The following is a 21,477-nucleotide window of genomic DNA, read 5'->3' on the forward strand; positions in this document are numbered from 1 at the left end:
CCATAAAACCTTTACAGCCCCCACTCACCAGCAGGCTGGGCATTTATGCCACTGTATTTTATAGAAACTATATTTTAAAACGAGGGCTGTGTTATTATCTATGCATGTTCTCCTGCCTATAAAGCTGTGTGGCTGTATTTGCTTCGTATAAACCTTTGAAAAATGGTTTAAGCATTCATAGAAATGAATAGGAAAAAATGCATTTAGGTTTCAATAATTTAAGGTCAGGTGCACTCTAGACCTCTAGGATTAACTCTGCCACTATACGTATAATATAAACAGATAATGTGTGATCAAAATGGAGAGAGACTATTTGCTCCTTATAAAATGAAACAACACCCCCGTGCCTTTTGAGCCCCTGTGCAGCCCTTCTCTAATTGGCAGAGGACTGGAGAAAAACAGATGAGCTAAATTAGCTCACAAAATATTTCCCTGATCTATGTTGGGGGAAGGAGCTGTACCACAGACATTTTGGCATCAAGGCATGGAACAGTGATGTGCCTATGGCAAATGGCATATATGATGAAAGACACATGCAAGCAACATCTAAAATGGTTATTGTTGATCATAAGCAACATGTAAAACATTAAGCAAACTCTCATTAAATGGTAACTCACTACCACAGATGTCAGCGGAGAAAGCAGTGGCCCATATGGTCTGGTGACTGCACTTGGCGATCGTATGCTGCAGAGCCAAGAAAAGCCCTGGCTGTGATTCTTTGGCTTGTTTGACAATTTCCTAACAAATTTTAAGCTAATAACTTCCACCTTGCATGAAGGTTGCAAAATAATAGCTAAGCACCCATGATGCTTCATAGAATTTTTCCTCTGCTCTAGTTAATAGTCAAGAAATGAGAGCAACCAATTTGTTTCTAAACTATTTCCAGATGAAAGTTTTTATTTTATTTTATTGGAGCATCTGCCTCTGGCCAACTAAGCAGACGTGGCATGTTTCTCAAACCTCTGTTGTCAGACTATCCAAACTTTGCCACAAATTTGCCAGGGGAGTTGATACGAACTTCTTTTATGTGCCATCTTGAGAATACCTTTTGCTGCTGAATTCCTGGTACTCAGATTCAAGCATTAACTTCCAGCCTGCTTGCTCTAAATTGTCCAAGATGTTCCTGTTGCAGGAAAAATCCACGGGAGGTTATTTGAGCCTGAGCAACACCCATTCAAATTGACCTTTCAACATTTCCCAAGGATGGAGGATGCATTTGGTAAAACTTTGAGTGGCCCTACTCAACTTTGGAACATACTTTATAATAAAATGATGGTAATAAAAATGGTGCTTAAAGCAGTTTCAACTATATCTATAAGACATATACTCTCTATACGAATTTAGCCACCTTATATATTGTATAATATGCGTGTGAATGGGTATCTGAATAAAACACTCACTCGCCTAAAGATTTTATGTAAACATAGACACTACTTTTTCTAAATTTCAGCTCCTTCCCCAATTTCCCTAGCTGAAACTGCTCTCTGACATCCATCACCTATTTGACGTATGAAGGACATAATTTATTTGTAAACTCAGGATGTTCTTGCTTTATAGAATTGCTTGTACTTTATAATTTATTTAACCATCATGATTGGAAATGCTTATCTAAGTGCTATGCATTGAAGTGTACATTTGCTGAATCCATTTCATTCTGTCTGTGGCTGTGTCCTCTTCCATAGTAACTGTGGTATAATAAAGTCACGTAAGGTTGGAGAGAGACCCCTGCTGGGGGGAATCACTTCTACTGAGTCAGTCACGAGAAGTTCCACAAGAAGACAGATCTGCACACTAATCGTCTGCTATATCACCTAAGCTCCATTACAGGGGTGGGGGACTTCTTCCAGACCCAGAATCACATTCCCATCTGTGCAACCTTCCAGGGGGTCAGCCAGCAATGGGTGGGGCCAGAGACAAAAGTGGGTGAAGAGACAAACGTAAATGTTACCTTTGTACACTGGGCTAGCTTCCATGCAAACTTACCCACCCTTCCTTGATCCAGGCAACCAAGAGGCATTGTCGGAGTTCAAAGACCCATTCCAGTCAAGCAAGATCACTCAAGGAGGGCTGGCGAGGGTTAGCCTAGAGAGAGGGGATGTGGCCTGAGAGAGTCAGACAGAGTGGCCTGGGGGAGCAGCACTTGACCCCGGAGCCTCTGAGGTTCCTCACCTCTGCTTTGCTGGAAAAAGAACCAAGAAGGGGGGGGGACCCCAGACAGCAGTAGGACAAGAATGGAAAAGTAACGGAGAAACACAAAATGGAAACTGATTGAATGAATATGTCAAGCCTTTTGCCATTAAAATGTAAAGTTCACTGTTTGCTGGTTTTAAAAAAAGAATCTCTTACCTTTTGTGGTATATGAGGTGTGAAACATATTGTCAAAGATATGATGTTTAAAAGATATCAAAATATAGTGGCATTAAATGTTTACTTTTATCTTACCAATTCTTGTGCTTCCCTGGAAGTCTTCCTTCAGTGAAAACACTTGGTTCCTTCCCACAGGTTTCTGGAGCTGGTTTTCATCAGCAAATAATTACAAAGTTACTTTAGGAAATGTGCACATGAGAGTCAGCGCTGCCTTAAAACAACCAATAGGAATTGGATTCTTGATGATTCCACCACAGGCTGGCTAATAAATTAATCCCCAAGGAAGTAAGAGTCAAGTAACAGACATTTTAAGGGATTAAAAGATTTTACCACTAAGGTTACTATTTACTACAAGATCACTGGTTGATACCACTGTGGGGATCCAGAGGAAAGATTGCTGGGAAGGACTAAGATGATGACCAAATCTACATTTCCTCTCATCCTCAGCTATGTATATTGGTAAGGCCAAAACACTCATAGATTTGGCCTCATGAAAAGCAATCCGGACACCTGGTGTTCCAGAAGCAAAGCCGCATCAAGAAACACCCTCTCTGCTTTAACATTGTGCTACTGGACCACAGCTTCACACATCCTGCCAAAAAAAGAGGGAAGGAGAAGAGTGATCACGTCAGTTTTGGAAAACTAAATTTCAGCAGTGCCTCAATTAGCACTTCATCTCCCAACATTTCATTAAACACACCTTGGGTGTTTATATCACCCGCAGAAACACAACAAGGATCACTGCCTGCAAGCCTTGCCATGTACAGTATCAAGCATTGCTGACATTATATACTCAAATACATCCAGACTTCCAGCCTGCTCAATGCATGGTAGTGATGGAGTTGAACACTTACCGGTAATTTCCCTTCCACTGCAATTCCAGAATGGAAGACCCATGATTAGGACTGCTAGCTCAACAGGCTAACCCCTGAGCAAGAAAACATTTAATCCCAAGCACGCAATGTTTTAATATATACATTTAAAATTGCATGTTGACTAGCACTGATGCTAAAATTTGAAAAATGAGGAACAATGCCATGGGTGGGCGGAGAGAGAGAAGAGACAAAAACAATTCTCACCAGCCTGGTGACAGCTGTAATCAATCAATCAATTTCTTACAGTCAATGACCAGTATTAACAGCTGTAGCCACTTTTCCTGTTTCATTGGCTAAGATTATATATTTTGGAAAATAGCACAACCAGGAAAATAGCAAAGCATAATAGCAACAGTCTTTCTGTACTGGCTATCCCACCACCCCGTCACCATTTTTTTTTTCCAAGATCAGCAGCAAAATCCTTAACAGGTAATAATTTATTATTTATTAAATTTGTATACTGCCCTTCATTCAAAGATCACAGGGCAGTGCACAACGTAAAAATTCAAAATGAGAACACAAAACACGTTAGAAAAAAAACAAAAAAAAACCCCAATAACCCTCCGCTTCTAATAAGGAAGAACATGCCTTGTGTTGAGCGGCTTTTGCTGCCCTAAGAGAGGGCAGCTTGGATTGAGGCCAAGGCTTCGTCTTTGGGCCTCAGCAGCCTAAGCCGCTTGCCTTCCAAAGGTTATCTGTGAAGCCACCAGCTAAATAAAAATTAAAATTCTGCTGTTTGCAGTGAAATTTGTTGGAAGGCACCTAATCCTTGGAATTTTCAATGCTCATTTGAGCTCTGTTTAGGGCTGTAAGCAGAAACAATAACAACCCCCAAAAGGCAGTGGCTAATCCCATTCTGTTTGCAATTCAAAACACTTTCCAGTGTGATTTATTTACAATGAAATATGCACCAATGTGAGTGGGACCAATGTGATTTACAGAATATGTTCAGTAACAAAATCTGTCAAAGATTAAATTAAAATCCCAGCCTAGCAAGCAAGTCTCTTGCCTCTAGGCCAAGAGTAATGTACATAGGCAAAAATATTGATTTTGCATAAAGACTGAAGCTTTATTTTGCCTGATGCAACTCGGAATTGTTACTGCCATACGGAAAAGAGCTGATGAGATTTTTTATTTTCAGCCAAGTTCAGTTGGCCCACAACAGCATCCATGCTTCTGTATCACCAGCGCTTCCGGACACAGCCAACACAAGGACATTTGTCAGTGCTGTGAATGGGCTAAGAGGCACTCTGAAAAGTTGTAGATGCCTATCTTGTTAGTAGTTTCTTTGTGTGGCAGGTAAAGAAGCAAGAATGCTTCATCTTTCCTACCTGGTGATGCTGCTGTACAACTCTCATACTTCTTTGATTAATAAAGATGATTTTAAAAATCTGTACTTTTAATCATCCTTATTAACAATGCTTTTAATTTCTCTGCCCTGTTGAAAGCATAACACCTAATTAATACATCAATGGATTTTTATGTTCCATTTTTATAGCTGTATTTCTGACTCTCGGTAATCCTATGTTCAGCTTCAGATCTCTTTCGTTCCGATTCCGCCTTCATCTGATGCTTGTTATTATTCAAGTGGCAGACTTTGTACTTCATACTATTGAAATAACATTTCAGATGCCTGCACAAGCACAGCTCTCTGTCCACTTCCTAATCCCAAACTGTGATAAGCAGAAAGAGGATACCGGTAGCATCAGAAATGTAAGTGGGGGGGGGGGAGAAGATTCACATTCCTGATCAGCCATTAAGTCTGCTGGGTGACCTTTGGCCAGTGACAATCTCTCAGTATTTTTGAGAGGATAATTTGGGAGAAAATCCTGCACATTGTCCTAACATTTTTAGAGAAGGTACAAAAAGGCCGTAAGCAGAACTAGCATTTGTAGCCATCATCACTTGGGAGGAACGTAAAAATGTGATGAATCTCATTGTAAGTAAGTCTCTCTCCTGCACAACATGGTGTTTGCTTCCACCAAAGAATCCTGTTGTTTTGGTTGGGCTTCTCTTTTGTAAATGGGAACAGAGATTTCACTCTATCTACAGCTAATAATAAGTTATAGGAGTTCCACTGGTCCAGGTGTGAGATGTGTGGTGATTGTTGAAAAGACCAGAGCCTCAAAAATCTGGATGCTTCTCAAATTTGTGATGCCGTTGATTTAAAGAGGATCTTTGCAGGTGTGATGAAACGTGGACAGTTAGTGGGTAACATTGGGATCTTCTAAGAAGCTGTCTTGGCTTACAAAGAATCATATTATCAGGTGTTCTCGTCACTGATTGACTTGGCTTCATTTCAAGCTCACATGTGAAATCCTGGGTGTGGTACTTATTTATTTTTAAAACTTTCTTTAAAGTATTAGAATGCCTCAAAGGAGACAACATTAAGGACCGTTTCTCACTCCCCTCCATGTTCTTGAGTTGCAGACTTGCCATAAAGGGCAAAATGAATAAATATTCATAATAAGTACAAAATGGTATGAAAGGCAATTTCAGATTGTCTCTACGTTTTGCCATAAATTTTGACTAATTCTCACATAAAACGCTTTAGAAAAAAAGGGGAAGGGGACAATCACATTCTATCTCTTCTTTACAATGACCTTTTAAATATTATTATTTATTGGTTCTTTTTGCCACTGATTATTCAGAAACGAATCTTCCGGCTTCCCAGTGGCGAGGCATGATGAATTACTTTTCTCTGGCGGTTGTAAGCAGAACAGTATTAACTCTCCAGGAAGGCCAATTTTCTATCATGCTGTTTTTTTCTTACAGCTATAGGCAATACGTACAGAATGGGCTTTTGCATTACTTCGTTTTAACGTGTAAAAGGAGATAAAGGAGGGCACACAGGCATGAGGTATATCAGCAAATCTAGCTATGTAGCCTGTGATAATTCACTACTTTATTATTACATTTATATCCCACTTTTTTCCCAAGTAGCTCAACTTGGAGTGTTTTCCTCCTCCTCCTCCTTTTATCCTCACAACAACCCTGTGAGGTAGGTGTGGCTAGGAAAGTGATTGCTCCAAGGATACCCAGAGAGCTTTTAAATGGGGCAATCACCCTTGCCACCTCAAAACAAAAGCAACAGTGAGCGAGGGGCAGCAGAGGACGCTCTCAAGGGTGCCATTGCACAGACAAGAGCTACACTGGCAACCCCAACTCTCTCTATATGTACGTTTAAGAAGTTTCAATCTCATTAAGAGCTACTGGGAATGAGTTAGCTGCTCTAGATACACAGGATTGTGGGGAGCCTAATTACCAATACTGACTTCTTCATTTTCTTTGGAGAACGAATCTCTACGGTCCCTATTTAAAACCTACAATTTTTCGGAATAATTATGGGTAAAGAATTATAACATCCAGGGCCATTGCAAAAGCAAAGTAAATGTGTTGATTTTGTTCTAAGAAGAGACACCAGTAGGCAAATGTTAAGGTTATGTGACAGGATATTATATAGGCCCAAGCTGGGCTCATTCATTCAGAGGCACAATTTGTGAACCAGAATCTCCCTGTGGACAGTCCAGCAGTTGTTAGCTTGGTTCCCTTAATTCTTGCAGCACTTTGCCAAGGTGATGGCACAGAAGTCGTCTCATGTCTGAACTTCTGATAATCCTAGGCTACTGGTAATCTTCATGAAAATAAGGAAATTCAATTCAGTTCATACTTAAAAGCAAGCTTTTTTTCCCATTTTCCAAAGCCATTTGTGAACACAGCTATCCTTTGAAATTCACACTTATTCAAAATTTGCAATGCAGTTCTGCAGCCGAGTACCGTGTCCAAAAATTCACATACTAGTATTAAGTGTGTATATAAATGCATATATTACTGAAAACACACCAAAATTCATTATATGAGGGGAAATGGTTTTGTATCAGTGTGTACAGTGTGCAAAACCGCACACATAAAATGGGTAGTAGGATAAATTTGCACATTTTATGAGATTTTTTTAAAAAAACAAACCAACCAGAAACTGGTGTAGAAATGTGGAAAACTGAACCGAACTTTGGAAAAATGAGACACTGCAGGAACGGAAAGTGACACAATCACCCATCCTATTGAGAATAGAACTTATTTTTCCTTTGCCACAAAGGGGGGGAGGGGGGCGGACCACTCATGTTTTGATCCTAATATACAGGGCAAAACCTGGAGACCCTTAGAAGTGTACCCAACCCCACTAAAATGATTAGGTTTTAGTGTGTTTATGACCACCTTATGGAACACAGTTGCCCCTCCCTCCGAGGCAATATGCACAATTTCATAAAAAGACAACAAACTACAATAATTATACAATCAAAAGTACATTACAACCCCTTGAACAGTAGGAATTAACCCATCAAAAAGGAAAAGTGGGGGGAAGGAATTTCTTTTTTCCATTTTCCCATCTTGAAATCTTCAGGAAACCTGAAGACACTCATATTTCACGGGGGACAGCATTCCAGAAGTGTGGACCCAGAAGTACTGTCTTTGGTGTAGCAGTCAACATAATATCTTGCATTGTTAGAGCAGAGAACAGGATCTCAGTGGGACATTCACTAAAGAGCAGGTATGTGCCAGCAGCTTCCAAGATTTACAACCCTTAATGATTTGAACTGAAGGGCATGTGAATTTCCATGGTTCTGTGGCTTTCCATGGCTTCCCCTACGTTTTTTTTTTTTTGGCCTTTTAAGAAGTAATAAAGATGCAGCAGTCACTGAGAGAGTGAATCTGATCTTACTTTATGAGCACAGATGACCCACCCGTGGACTCAAGGAGAAAGCATTCTACTGTGGTAAAGGAAGCAACATAAATGATATTATACGACAAAGTCAGAAAATCTCCTCTTGTTAGATGGTTTTTACGGCTGACAAGCAACAGCAGAGCCTCGTGCCAGCATTCTAGGCTGCCACTCTCCAGTCTTCCAACAAATCAATTCTGCTGACTTTTTTACTCCCTTGGCTGCCACTAATATCTTCTGTGATGAATTTAAGGGAAGCTGTCAGATCAAATGCAACAGAAAATGTAGTTTCTGTGAAACTTCGGTGTGAGGAGTAAAAAAAGTGCTACCGTTTTAAACAGAGACGGATCCTTCAGCAAATTGTGTAGCATGTGAGAAGACAGAAATTGCCCTGTAGGTAGAGTTAGCATTATCATACATTACTGTATGCTTTTGAAACATGGAACACTTATAAACGCCATCTCCATCTCCTCGAAAGATTCCATCAACAGTGTCTCCGAAAAATTTTTACACATCACTTGGGAATACAGGTGAACTAATACCGTTATCAGTGTACTGGAAGAAGCAAAGATCACCAGTGTCAAAGCAATGATTCCTCAACATCAACTTCGTTGGACTGGTCATGTTGTACAGATGCCTGATTATTGTCTTCCAAAGCAACTACTCTATTCCAAACTTTAAAATGGAAAGTGTAATGCCGGTGGTCAACGAAAGAGGTTTAAAGACTGTCTCAAGGCAAATCTTAAAAAATGTAGTATAAACACTGACAACTGGGAAACACTGGCCTGTGAGCGCTCCAGTTGGAGAACAGGCTTTAACAAAGGTGTCATGGGCTTTGAAGACACTCGAACTCAGGACGCAAGGGAGAAACATGCTAAGAGGAAGGCACGCTTGGCAAATCCACACCGTGATCAACTCCCGCCTGGAAACCAATGTCTCCACTGTGGAAGGACGTGTGGATCCAGAATTGGCCTCCACAGTCACTTACATACTCATTGTTAAAACTGTGTTTATGGAAGACAATCTTACTCGGCTACGAGTGATCGCCAACGAAGAAGATTGCACTGAATTTGGTTCTGTTGTAATGTAGAAATTATACTGAACTGAAATTTCAGGTTTTATCATCTATATCTCTGGGCTGCATGTTATGAATTTTATTTATTACCCCAATCACAATATATGTATTTTTTTTATTTAGTAGTTTTTATCATTCTAATTCTAACTCTAACTCTAACTCTAACAATAATAATAATAATAATAATAATAATAATAGTAATAGTAATAATAATAAACACTTACTAATAGAAGTTATTGAGGTGGCTTGTGACACATTTCAAATACTGCATTTTTCGCTCCATAGGCCGCACCCGACCATAGGACGCACCTAGTTTTTAACGGAGGAAAACAAGGGGGAAAATATATTTTGCTTTCTTGAATTGTCCTAGGCATAGCAGCCAACTCCGAGAGGCCTAGGTGCCTTTGCCCCCCCTTAAAATATTTGAGGAAGCTTCTTTTGCAAAGGGGGAAAGCTCCATTTTTTAAAGGATCAGCTCAAAGTTGTGCAGCTTTTTTGCAAAGGGGGAAAGCTCCATTTCTTAGGATCAGCTCAAAGTTGCTGAGTTTCCTTGCAAAGGGAAAAAATCCTGTTTTTATGGGGTTCAACTCACAGTTCTGCAGCTTCTTCTATAGGAAAGGAAAGGACCCATTTCTTCAGTTTCCAGACAGATAATCTAAGCAGCCAGTCACATGTCTCCCTCTGCAGACAACAATTGAGGCCTAGGCAAGGGGCCAGGAGGGGCCGGGAAGGGAGCTAGCTCCCTTATCTCCCTCCCATATCTCTTGCAATCAGCTGCTGAGCGGGTTCCTTTCAGCTCATTCCCTCTTGTTAGCATTAGCTCTTTCTTTAAAAAAAAGGAAAGAAAGCATGATCTGCCTTTAGTCCCTGGGCAATTCGGCTCCAGAGACCACGCATTCGCTCCATAAGACGCACAGACATTTCCTCTTACTTTCTAGGAGGAAAAAAGTGTGTCTTATGGAACGAAAAATACATACAGTAAAATTGATAAGAGTACAAATTGCTATTTAACTAGTCAACACAAAGTTACTATTTAAATCTCATTGGTTTTGTTTTTCCAGCATCACCCACACTGTGTGTAAAGAACAGTGAGAGCAACAAGGTCCTCTCTGCCTTTGCTGCTCTCTGTCTCACTCCAACATTTACCCTGCAGAAATTAAATTGTCCAACAAATAACTCTCAAATGAAAGTAAATGTCTGTTTCATTTATTGCTCCTGCCGAGAGGAAACACAAAGAATGAAATAAACTGTAATCAATGAAAGGGAGTACTTTCCATTTCTATACAAAAGATGTGAAACTTTGACAGCTTCCACGTCAAATGTTAAGCGTACATTCTGGGAATGCCAATGTTTGTTTAGTCTGTTTGCAATAGACAAGTGTATCCTTTTCCTCACTAGGTTTAGTGGTTTAGCAGTTGGCCTCCATGCAACAAATAATTGTGTTCCTAATGAAACTGAATGTCACCAAAATGCATGGTATATCTCAATCCAGCACCTTCCCCTGTGGATTATTTGGGAACCAGATTAAAAATTAAAATTTGTTGTGCATTCATTTAGTCACCATACTTTCTCTCTTAGAATAAGAATCATTGTGACGTACTCTGGAACGTTTGTATGACAACATAGAAGGTTTAATACATTTAATGTGCTGCATAAATACTGAGGCAGGCATTCCAGATTTATTCATCAAACTGCAATCCTTTATCTACTCAGAGGGACTTATTTCTGAGTAGACTTATTGAGGATTGCACAGTAACAGATTGACAGCCCAAGTTAGGAATTTTTCAAATAAACGTAATTAGCAGTACAGTCGTACCTTGGATCCCAAACACCTTGCAAGTCGAACGTTTTGGCTCCCGAACGCCGCAACCCCGGAAGTGAATGTTCTGGTTTGCAAACGTTCTTTAGTACCTGAACGTCCGACAGGGCTTCCGCGGCTTTTGATTGGCTGCAGGAGCTTCCTGCAGCCAATCAGAAACCGCACTTTGGTTTCCAAACATTTTGGTAGTCGAAAGGACTTCCAGAACGGATTCCGTTCGACTTCTAAGGTATGACCAGAAAATAATTATCAAAGGGTCTATCTTTGTTATATGTGAGCACCTTACACACACAGTGGGTGTGGGTGTAAAAAAGATGAGGCGATGGCAGTTACATATTGACTAAAGTGCTGTGACTACCAGCAAAAGATGGCTGCCCTCAGTAGAGGGGGGGAAAGATATTAAAGATGTGCCAGTACTCCACTCCAGTAAGGACTATCACAATAAAGGCACTGCTTACACATATAGCGTACTAGATCTCCAAAATTCCAGAGATGTATGTGCCCAGCAGAGGTAGGAAATATAAAGGAAATATAATATGCCTTTGGGATATTCGTATAGTGATTTTCTGGCTTTTCCTTTCAGTAGGGTGTCACACCTCCTATCTGGAGACAGCAGCACCACTAAATGGTAGAATGAGCTGCCCATCTCTTTAAAACTTTGCAACTGCAGTAACACTGCTAAGAGCCAAACTAGAAATGGCACTGTGTGGATACAATTAAGATGGCACCATTAAAAAATGAAAATAGCAGCTGTGGGGACAGAAGCAGGAGCAGGACCCATGGGGACAGGTTTAACAGAGGCTTCCCAGCACTGCAAATAGCAGCTGCTGGGACAATTTTTGTTGAGCCTATGGTGAAAAGAAACTCCCTTTACTGGCTCACACATGGTTCTAAGACAGGGGTCAGCAACCTTTTTCAGCCGTGGGACGGTCCACCATCCCTCAGATCATGTGGTGGGCCTGACTACTTTTTTGGGGGCAGGGGGATGAACGAATTCCTATGCCCCACAAATAACCCAGAGATGCATTTTAAATAAAAGGACACATTCTACTCATGTAAAAACACACACATTGACCATCTGTGACCGGATTGAGAAGGCGATTGGGCCACATCCAGCCCCTGGGCCTTAGGTTGCCTACCCCTGTCCTAAGCCTATTAAGTGTCCCCCACACCTATTCTATGAGCACTTGTTTTAACATGCAAATTAATTGAATTCATGCAAGTAACTAAACTTCCAGTTTGGTCCTTAATGTCTGGATCTGGTCTACCCCCTGAACATTTCCCCTTTCTTAACAGTCATTAAAACAACAACAACAACAACAACAACAACAACAACAACAGTAGTTTTTGGATTATTGCATTTCTTGGGTGGCTGACATGACTCAACCTTTCCCGAAATCTCAATTTTTCAAGTGCAGAATGCTACACTCACCATAACTTGCTCAAAACACTTGAGGGGAGATGAGTCTCCAGCGTTTGCATTCATGAGATGAGGCTGTAAAGCATACCGGAGTGTTCATTTTCTCAGAAATGTATTCTCGCCGAATGGTGTCAAGTTACTGTTGTGAAGAAGCTGACTAGAGATTAATAAAATGACAGTCATGGATGGGAAGGAAGCAGTAAACTGTCCTGGTGGAGGCGGGGAACAGGGACAAACACTAAAGGCAGTATAGGGAAGTTTTAAAAGTTTGATGTTTTATTGTGTTTTTAATATTCTGTTGGGAGCAGCCCAGGGTGGCAGGGACAACCCAGTCAGATGGTTGGCATATAAATACTGATATTATTATTATTATTATTATTATTATTAAGTGAAGCTTTCAAAACATGTAAATGGTTTCTGTTTAAATTTCTCGAAGAAATATTTGGCTTTGTTAACATCCACTTAAGGCTTAAAAAATTAAGGGCAACTGCACTGGCTAAACTGTCTTGCTCAGTGGCAATTTCTCTCTCTTCCAATGCATTATTGTTGGTAACATAGAAAGCTGCCTATGCTAAGTCAGACCATTGGTCCGTCTCGCTCAGCATTGCTGCTGCAGCTCTCCAGAGCTTCAGACAGGGATCTCTCCCAGCCCTACTTGGAGATGCTAGGGATTGAACCTGTCACCTTCTGCATGCAAAGCAGATACTCTCCTGCTGAGCTATGGTCCTTCCTCATACTAAATATGAGGTGAAGGAATGGCTCAATTGGACATTTCCACCCTGTGTGTTATAACAGACTTTCCCAAGAACGCAGCAAACTGGGGTAACAAATAGCTGCTATCAGAAACAACGTGCTGTATTTATATTACTAGTGAAGTGACTAGTATCCATTGCAGATTTTTTTTGAAATTTAAGATTCTATTTCTAGCCCAGTGCAGAATCCAAGCTGCAAGAACCTTTTAGCTGGGTCTATTAGCTCAACACCCTGGACAATTGCTGCCAGTCAAAGATTGCTAGATCGACCAACAGTCTGAATTGGAATAAGGCATTTCATTGTTTCTTGGTTGCAAAGGAAGATATGAATGCATGCAGATTTAAAATAAAAATAAAAAAATATGGTAAGAACTGGTAACCACTTTTCCAAATACTGGGTACATGAAATCATATTCCTGGGCATCAGTATAAGGCTAATGTCAGGAGTGCATGCAGGAGCCAGGCCCTTTGACTGGTAGGGCCTCGCAGGACTGCAGCCTTCCCGAGTTTGGCCTGGAAGGGCAAGGCACGACTGGACAGGTGAGGCTTCACAGAAGACTTGTAGCACCTGGTGGCAAGGGCTGGGAGGGGTATATAAGACCAGCATTTCCCTCTGGCTCTTTGTCACAGCAACACGCTACCCACCTAGCTGTGCTTTGGCTTCCTGACTCCTGGTTTCCTGACCCTCAGACTCTTGGCTTCCTGTTGACCCTGGACTGCCGATTCCTGCTTCCTGATCTCTACCTCGGTCCCAACGTACCAAGCCAGGACTCTGACTGCCTGTAACCCGGACTGTGACAGCTAAGCACAGTGTTTGAATGACAAAGAAGGCTGGCATTTCAATCCTATGCATATTAAGACAGAAGAAAATATAATTATGTTCAGGTAAGTTTACTCACTAGTAATCAGTGTGTATATGAGTTCCTTCCTTCCTGTGAAACCTACCTCATCCCTCTTGAACCCAACAAAGCCAGAAAATTACCGCAAGACATGCAGCAAGCAAGCTCAGATGATATTAAGTCTGTATAACTCAGAGGAATCAGTATGGAGGAGCAGAATCGATTTACAACTTTAGAAGAACAGATTCAACTTGCATATGAAAATTCCACGGTTAAAAAATTAATGGTAATTAATTCTAGGCAAACTAAAACTGGAAAGGATGAAAAACAAATTTATCCAAAGGATCATTCCATGTCTCAAAATGACAGTATGTGAAAGGAAAAGAAGTAATGCAATGCAGGAGAGAAAGCAGCAATAAAAATGGAATTCAAATACTTTGGATATAAGATTTTATTTTTGTTTAATATTGGTTACCATGACATATAAAGGGTACCTTAACTACCCTGATAAATGAAGAAAATCATTTCAAGAAAATATTATTTTCTACATCATTAATAGTATATTGTACTTTTACCAAGAACTGTCCAAGTTTATTTGTCATGTTGTTTTGCAGACAGCTTACTTCTGGTAGAAATATCAAGAAACTGGGTGTGAAAGGTCTCTTGAAGAATTAGCAGAAGTAACAATGTACAGGTTACACACCAAAACAACTGGAACCTTTTCCTAACTGTTCTCTGATTAATGAGATCTTGACAGCTACATGGATTGTGTAGGGAGACATTTTCTTTCTCCCGTGTCTTCTCTCCATTCCCCTTCTGCAGAGCAGTGAGTTGCAGGTCTTCTTCATTCTAGTGGCAGGCCAGCCTCACAGTCTTCCTTGAGCATCATCAAGTCTTGCACTAGGCTATGTTCTGTCCCATGGGTGACTTTCATAATATCATAAGCCTGAAAAGACAGACAAGTAATCCATCATTCTTTATTGCATGCCTGTCAACTGCTCTGGCTGGAAAGTTCTGCTTTTTCTTTTAATTTTTCTTTTGTTTTGCAATGCTCTTCATCTGCAGATGTCCAAAGAGGAATACAAGCACAGGTGGCCCCACTAGAGGAGATTTGCCACATTATCAGCAGCTACTCAGCGCAGGATGACAGGATTGGTCATTAACATTGACGCCACCAGACCTAGAGTGGAGCAAAGTCATGAAGATCTAGGAGCTGTGGAGAACATGACCTCAGCACCTTCCATAAGCAGGTCCTGCTTCCAGAGAAGCTCATTTGCGAAGAGAGCAAGGGCACCGTAAGGTGCAAAGGAACTGAAGGAAAACAAAAATCTAAATTGAAAGATGGGGGTGGGGAAACTATGCAAAGAATAAAAGGGAAAGTGAGAGCGATAAATAACAAGAGTAGCCCTGATCATGCACTGATCAGCATGCAATGCTGCCAAAGGAACTGATTGAGGAAGCTGGAGCTATGCGCCCTGAACTGTGTAGTGTCCGGTTTGGGTTATATGTATGGGTTGATCAGAAAATGCAGGCACACTAACCATGCAATCCTAACCATGTCTACTCAGAAGTAAGTCATACTGAATTTAGTGGGGCTTACTCCCAGGGAAGAGGGGTTAGGGTTGCAGCCAAAGCTAAATATTGCAATGTGTGCATATAGAAGTCATTACACAGAAGCTCTTTCCATCTTCCTCCACAGGATAAAACAATCATAGCGACTGCTGAGCACTGTAGGACCAGTGGCTTCTCTCATGATTTAAGGAATTGGTTTTATTATTATTTATTATTACTGTTCTGTGCACACAAATATGAGACAGGCCACGGTATCAGAAGCCACAGTTGTCTTACCCAAGAATATAAAGCCTCATTAGATAACTGGTATGAATGTGTATCTGAATGCAAATAAAAGCCCAGCACATTCATTTGTGTCTAATTTGCATTGGGATTGGACAGGGTACCTAACATCAGCGTATGTAACAGTATGCAAATATGCTGCCGCACCGCTCAGTCATGATGAAAGGAGGAAGCAGACTCCATCATGCTGATGTGCTACAAAGCAAAAGGACAAAGTATTGAGGAAATCATTTCTGTTTCTCCTTTGTCCCTTGATTAAAATGAATGCCTGTTAGAAGCAGCAAAGGAAGGACAAACGCCTAGAAAGCAATACTCGTTTTACTTTAATCACACATGCAGTTAATAATGCACAGGGCAAGCTGGAAAGAACCAGTTCAAATGACATATAGTCAGAAAGAGTTCAGCATCACTCTGGAGCAGAAGGGCTTTTTGCTCATGCTCCTTTGAGCTTTTCCCAGCAGGGGATTGATACAGATGGAATATATATTTCGGCTGACAAGTTGATATATTATTATAATCACTCAGAACCAACCACCCTATATCACGTGGTATAGTGGCAGCAGACTAGATCCCCTTCCATGTGCAGGGAGGTTATATGCGACTGCATTCTCTGACATCTCCCAGCTGCAGTCTGAAACGGTGCAGCTCAGGAAGGACTATGCCATTTCTCTTGTGCACTATTTAAATAACGAGTCGGTTTCAATTAACTGGTCCTGGCAGGTGAAGCCCATGCTAGCGCAATGGGGCTTCCCCACTCCCCCCCCCTGAAAATGGCTTCGGGGAGGGTCAGGAGAATCTCCAAAACAGTGCAAGGAGGGAGGAGGAGGTCTGGTCAGTGCCTAGATAAGAGGCGACCTGGCCACTCTGTAAGCACACGGTCTTGAGTTCAACTGGATCAGTGATGTATTACAGAATTGAACACCATAAAATCCAACAACAATTCAAGTTCTAACCATTATCATGCATAAGTATTGCACTGGTTCATCTGAATTTCAGAATCCTCATTTGATCGAAGTCCTTAGCGAAGAAAGTCACACTAGAACTTAGGATACATTTACAAGTTTTAAAAGGTACAATTAGTGAAGCGCAGTGAACAAGGCATTTGTCAGAATGCTACACTGTGTATTCACAAATATGTGCCATGTACCTTGCACTTTGTGACTATCACAAGCTCATGATGAGAAACTCTAAATAAGGCAGCTGCTGACTGAAAGAAGCATAGGAGTAGCATGCAATTGAGCTCATGTGGAACAGCACACTATTAACAGAATGTGTGTGGGGAGAGAGAGAGAGAGAGAGAGAGAGAGAGAGAGAGAGAGAGAGAGTGTGTAAAGCTGTAATATTTTTCTCTAGGTGCTGTAAATATTCTTATCTGGGCTATCCTTTAAAGCTCAGGTGATAATTTTAATTCACTATATTGTATTAATATATAGGAATGTCTTTTGTTCAATGGGCATAACAGAGTGTTGCTACCTCTTAGAATGAGGTGGGTCACAGATTTAACAAATATGAAGTGATCACAATGCAAGAATGCACATACCATGTCCACAAAGCAGAAGTACTAAATGTTCCACTCCAAATATAATCAACATTTGTGCATTTAAAACAGATTTTAATCCTGAATCAGCCAGCAAACAATTAACAATTCTAAAAGGAAGTCTGTTAAAGTTTCTCTCTTTCTTTCTAAAAAAAACCCCCACTAATATCATACCCCCCCAAATTATCCTAAAATCCATTTTGCACTTGATTCAATTAGAATCCCTCTGGCAAATTGACAATATAAAATGCAGTACAGCCACCGCTGTCTTCCACTCACACTGACTTTTAAAAGACATTGTTAATTAAAAACTTGCCAGAATTCATGGGGCATTTGCTTTCCAACTCAGACTGCCAGTTGAAAGTCAGGTGTTATTGTCAATGGCAGCATTTGAACATGACGTTTGTCAAAAATCAAATTTTAGACGTGAACTGCTACTGACACCAGCCTACCGATTTAAGATTTTGGTCCCCCTCTGCCGTCTTTATGTTAAAATCCTAATCTAAAAGTTTCAGATCGATATAGTTCCCCTTCCTTGTCTAGGATTACCGACACATAGATGTGTTTTCACCTACTCCTTAGTCTGTATTCCTCACGCAGCTAGGCAGAACATAATCAATATTTTAAAGGGAGCATGAGAAGCAGACTAAGGCACTGAAATACTCTTTCATGCGTCCATCTTAATAGCTGCTTGCCACTCAAGGTTAGGGGTGATTAATGATACCCCCCAGCTACCGAACAGTAATTACCAACAACTGATATTAAAGGAAGTCTCCCCTGGAAACTAGGTAAGTAGCAATGACCCATCACCTCGCTGCGCAGCTATTGCCTACGGTACCAGTGTGGATAAAGAGAAATGTGGAGGTGGGGTGGGTGGAAAACGACTGGTGGTTAATATTTCAGCAGCGGGGGTGAGCTGGGAGGGTGAGGAAGATGGCAGCAGTTAGAGAGCAAAGGGAAAGGGAAAGGGTAGAAGCAGAGCGAGCAAAACTGACCTCCTTCAAGGTTTCCAGGGCCTGAGGAAACAAGTCGTGACTGCACTGGAGTTTGGCCACTCTCATCATCTGGACGGCCCTCAAAGGATGGAAGCCGGAATAATAAACCCTAGAAGCGTGGAAGGGAGAAAAATCATCATAGCATCTTTGTCAGCTCTCACCTTCACAGTTCCTGCCTCAGTGGAGAGCTATTAGGGTGGGCCTGCAAAGCCATTGTGAATGTTAATAAGGTATTCAGAGAAAATTAGCTACACGGCGAAGAAGTGTGGAATACTGAGGGGAATTAACAAATTATTATTTTTCCTGTCCCTGCAGAATGACTTTTACATTATCCTGTTAGACAGTGACAGGGGTGGGAGCAATTTGCACACCTCAGTTCGGCAGCACAATAGCTCCGTCTATGCTTCGTGTTAAACAAAGAGGCTTTCTATCTCAGTAGTGCTGAGACAGTTTCATTTCCATGGGAGGTTTTTCAATGTGGAGACTGGGTCTCTATTCGGAGTCTTCACATGGCCTGGGAGAAGAGTCCGTGCAGGACAGCAGGATACAGAATACACAAGGGTGAAACGTATTCACAACTTCAATTCTGAGGGCTACTTTGGGCTTCCGTTTCCCTAGCCACACAATAAAATACAAAATGTGTCTGCAGAAATGGCCAAGGGGCTTGCAATGCCTAAAATGCCCAGCGCAAGCAAACCGACCCTCAAAAAAAATAATGGCTAAGAGTGTGAGCCAGTTAAACCCCCAGTTCAAATCCCTCCTCAGCCACAAACTCAGTAATTGGCTCCAAAAAAAAGATTTGGGGGCAATAATACCGACCAACCTTACAGGAGCATTGTGAGGATTCCTGAAATAATGAACACTGTAAAGACAATAGATAACTAGTCAACAATTGCAGTAGCAGTTGCGGTGTTGGTGTGAAATAGGCACCTTTATTCATTTTCTAAATCCTTCTCAACACATGTTTATAAAGCAGCAACGGAAAAGGCCATTTCATATAGACCAGGAACGTCCAACTCCCAAGAGACTGTGATCTACTCACGCGATTAAAATCTGGCAGTGATCTACCCCTTTGGGGGGGGGTTTCAGTTCAAAGTTGTTAAGCTTTTGTTAGGGAGGAAGTAATCCTTAATTTAGGGGCTTAGGTGGAAAAAATAAATAAAGGTGCTCACCAAGAGATCACTGATGAGACAGTCAGCCTCGCTGCAAAAACTCTGACTTCCGCTATAGCGATCTAGAGCAGTGTTTCCCAACCTTGTGCCTCCAGCTGTTTTCGGACTACAATTCCCATCATTCCTGACCACTGGCCTTGCTAGCTAGGGATGATGGGAGTTGTAGTCCCAAAACATCTGGAGGCACAAGGTTGGGAAACACTGATCTAGAGGACAGGGTAAGGGGCCGGGGCCGGGTGGAGGAGCCAGGGATCTACTGCAATCTACCAATCTACCAAAACCAGTCAATCCCGATCGACCTGTTGGACATCCCTGATACAGACTGGTGACTGGGAGCGGCCGCCGAGACCACATAACACCGGTCCTGAAAGACCTACATTGGCTCCCAGTACGTTTCCGAGCACAATTCAAAGTGTTGGTGTTGACCTTTAAAGCCCTAAACGGCCTCGGTCCGGTGTACCTGAAGGAGCGTCTCCATCCCCATCGTTCTGCCCGGACACTGAGGTCCAGCTCCAAGGGCCTTCTGGCGGTTCCCTCACTACAAGAAGCCAAGTTACAGGGAACCAGGCAGAGGGCCTTCTCGGTAGTGGCACCCACCCTGTGGAATGCCCTCCCACTAGAGGTCAAAGAGAACAACAATTACCAGACCTTTAGAAGGCATCTCAAGGCAGCCCTGTTTAGGGAAGCTTTTAATGTTTGATGGATTCCTGTATTTTAGAATTTCTGTTTTGTTGGAAGCCGCCCAGAGTGGCTGGGGGAACCTGGCCAGATGGGCGGGGTATAAATAATAAATTATTATTATTATTATTATTATTATTATTATTATTATTATTATTATAGACCTAGATGCCGGTCAGCATCTCTTGACTATGGAATTTCATTCTGGGGCAACGTTCCGAAGTAAAGCTGAGGACTTGTGCTTCCTATTGCTTCTGACAATGCTTTACTAGCATACAGGATGGATCTAGCCTGATAACGGTTTATACTTTCTTTCCCACTAATCTGATGGGACCAGTACTCCCTATTAACTGCACTGCCATTATTCCTGATTTACACTCACACAGAGAGATGAAGACAGAGTTAGGGTGCTTGTTTGTAGCACAAGGCACACATGTAATGCCCTGGTGCCACTAATTACTTGCAATATTATGTATTGGAAATGTCAGTGTTTTAAAGGCAATCACTCTGCAGCTGCAAGATTTGTACAGTGGTGCAAACTATTCAGGATCAGTGTCATTCAGCAAAGGAAAACAACCCATTTGATCAAGCATTTATCAATTCTTGCTGGCAGTTCCTCATGCTATTTACAAAAATAATCTTGTAGTGTGCTACAGCAGCATGAAGAAACTTAGATACAAACCCCAAATGGCACCAGGGCTTTTCTTTTTTTTCTTTTCTTTGGGGGTGTGCTAATTTTGAAAATTATATATTTCAAAGAAACAAACATATAATGTAATGCAAAACATAAATAACATAGGATCAGTACAGCCATGGCACCATCTAATGGCACCATCCCTTTTCTATGAAACTAAATAGTAACCATTTGCAAATGGCCCAGGGGTCAATCTACCTTTTCGGTTAAGTACTCACCATGAGGTGGTTTCCCCTCTATATTTACTAGTAAAAACGCTCCAATGAGTGAAACACGTGCAACATGGTAAGATCATGTTAACAGCTTTTTCAGAGATCCTTGCTTTCTAGCTTTCGCATGGTGTGATACTTGGCGATTTTATCATATGGGAGACCTCTCATCACTTTGGGCTGGTCTGCACATGCGTGGCCATCACCTGACAACTGCAACATTAAGTACTGACTTGCATGTGCCAGTGACCCACCATAGATCAATCACTGCATTCACAAATTGTATACCATCTTGTGGGCCCACTGGATGGAAAGGTAGAAAGGGGTGGTGGTGATTAATGAAGGAACAAAATTACTCTGCAGTAGATTCAGTTCACATATTCATTCACAAATCATAATGTGTTGAGGAACCAAGTAATAACACATCAAGAAATTTAAAGAGATAAAGTATCTGCTTCGCATACAGAAGGT

The 21,477-nt window shown here is 41.4% G+C and overlaps 1 protein-coding gene across 10 annotated transcripts in view; it reads right to left on the reverse strand.

Annotated features, from left to right (window-relative positions):
• Positions 1–14,289: 14,289 nt before the first annotated feature.
• Positions 14,290–21,477, reverse strand: part of SMYD3 (SET and MYND domain containing 3) — a 352,661-nt gene continuing 345,473 nt past the window's right edge. For 5 of the 10 annotated variants that reach the window (XM_035108334.2, XM_035108332.2, XM_060272884.1 and 2 more), the window contains 2 exons: positions 18,254–18,362; positions 14,290–14,813 (listed from right to left, as the gene is read on the reverse strand). In XM_035108334.2, the coding sequence (XP_034964225.2) occupies positions 14,712–14,813; positions 18,254–18,362 (211 nt within the window). In that variant the 3' untranslated portion in view covers positions 14,290–14,711. The other 5 variants (XM_060272886.1, XM_035108337.2, XM_035108336.2 and 2 more) reach the window with 2 other exon arrangements.

This window comes from Zootoca vivipara, chromosome 3 (genome assembly GCF_963506605.1).
Source record: "Zootoca vivipara chromosome 3, rZooViv1.1, whole genome shotgun sequence".
Lineage (NCBI taxonomy): Eukaryota > Metazoa > Chordata > Lepidosauria > Squamata > Lacertidae > Zootoca > Zootoca vivipara.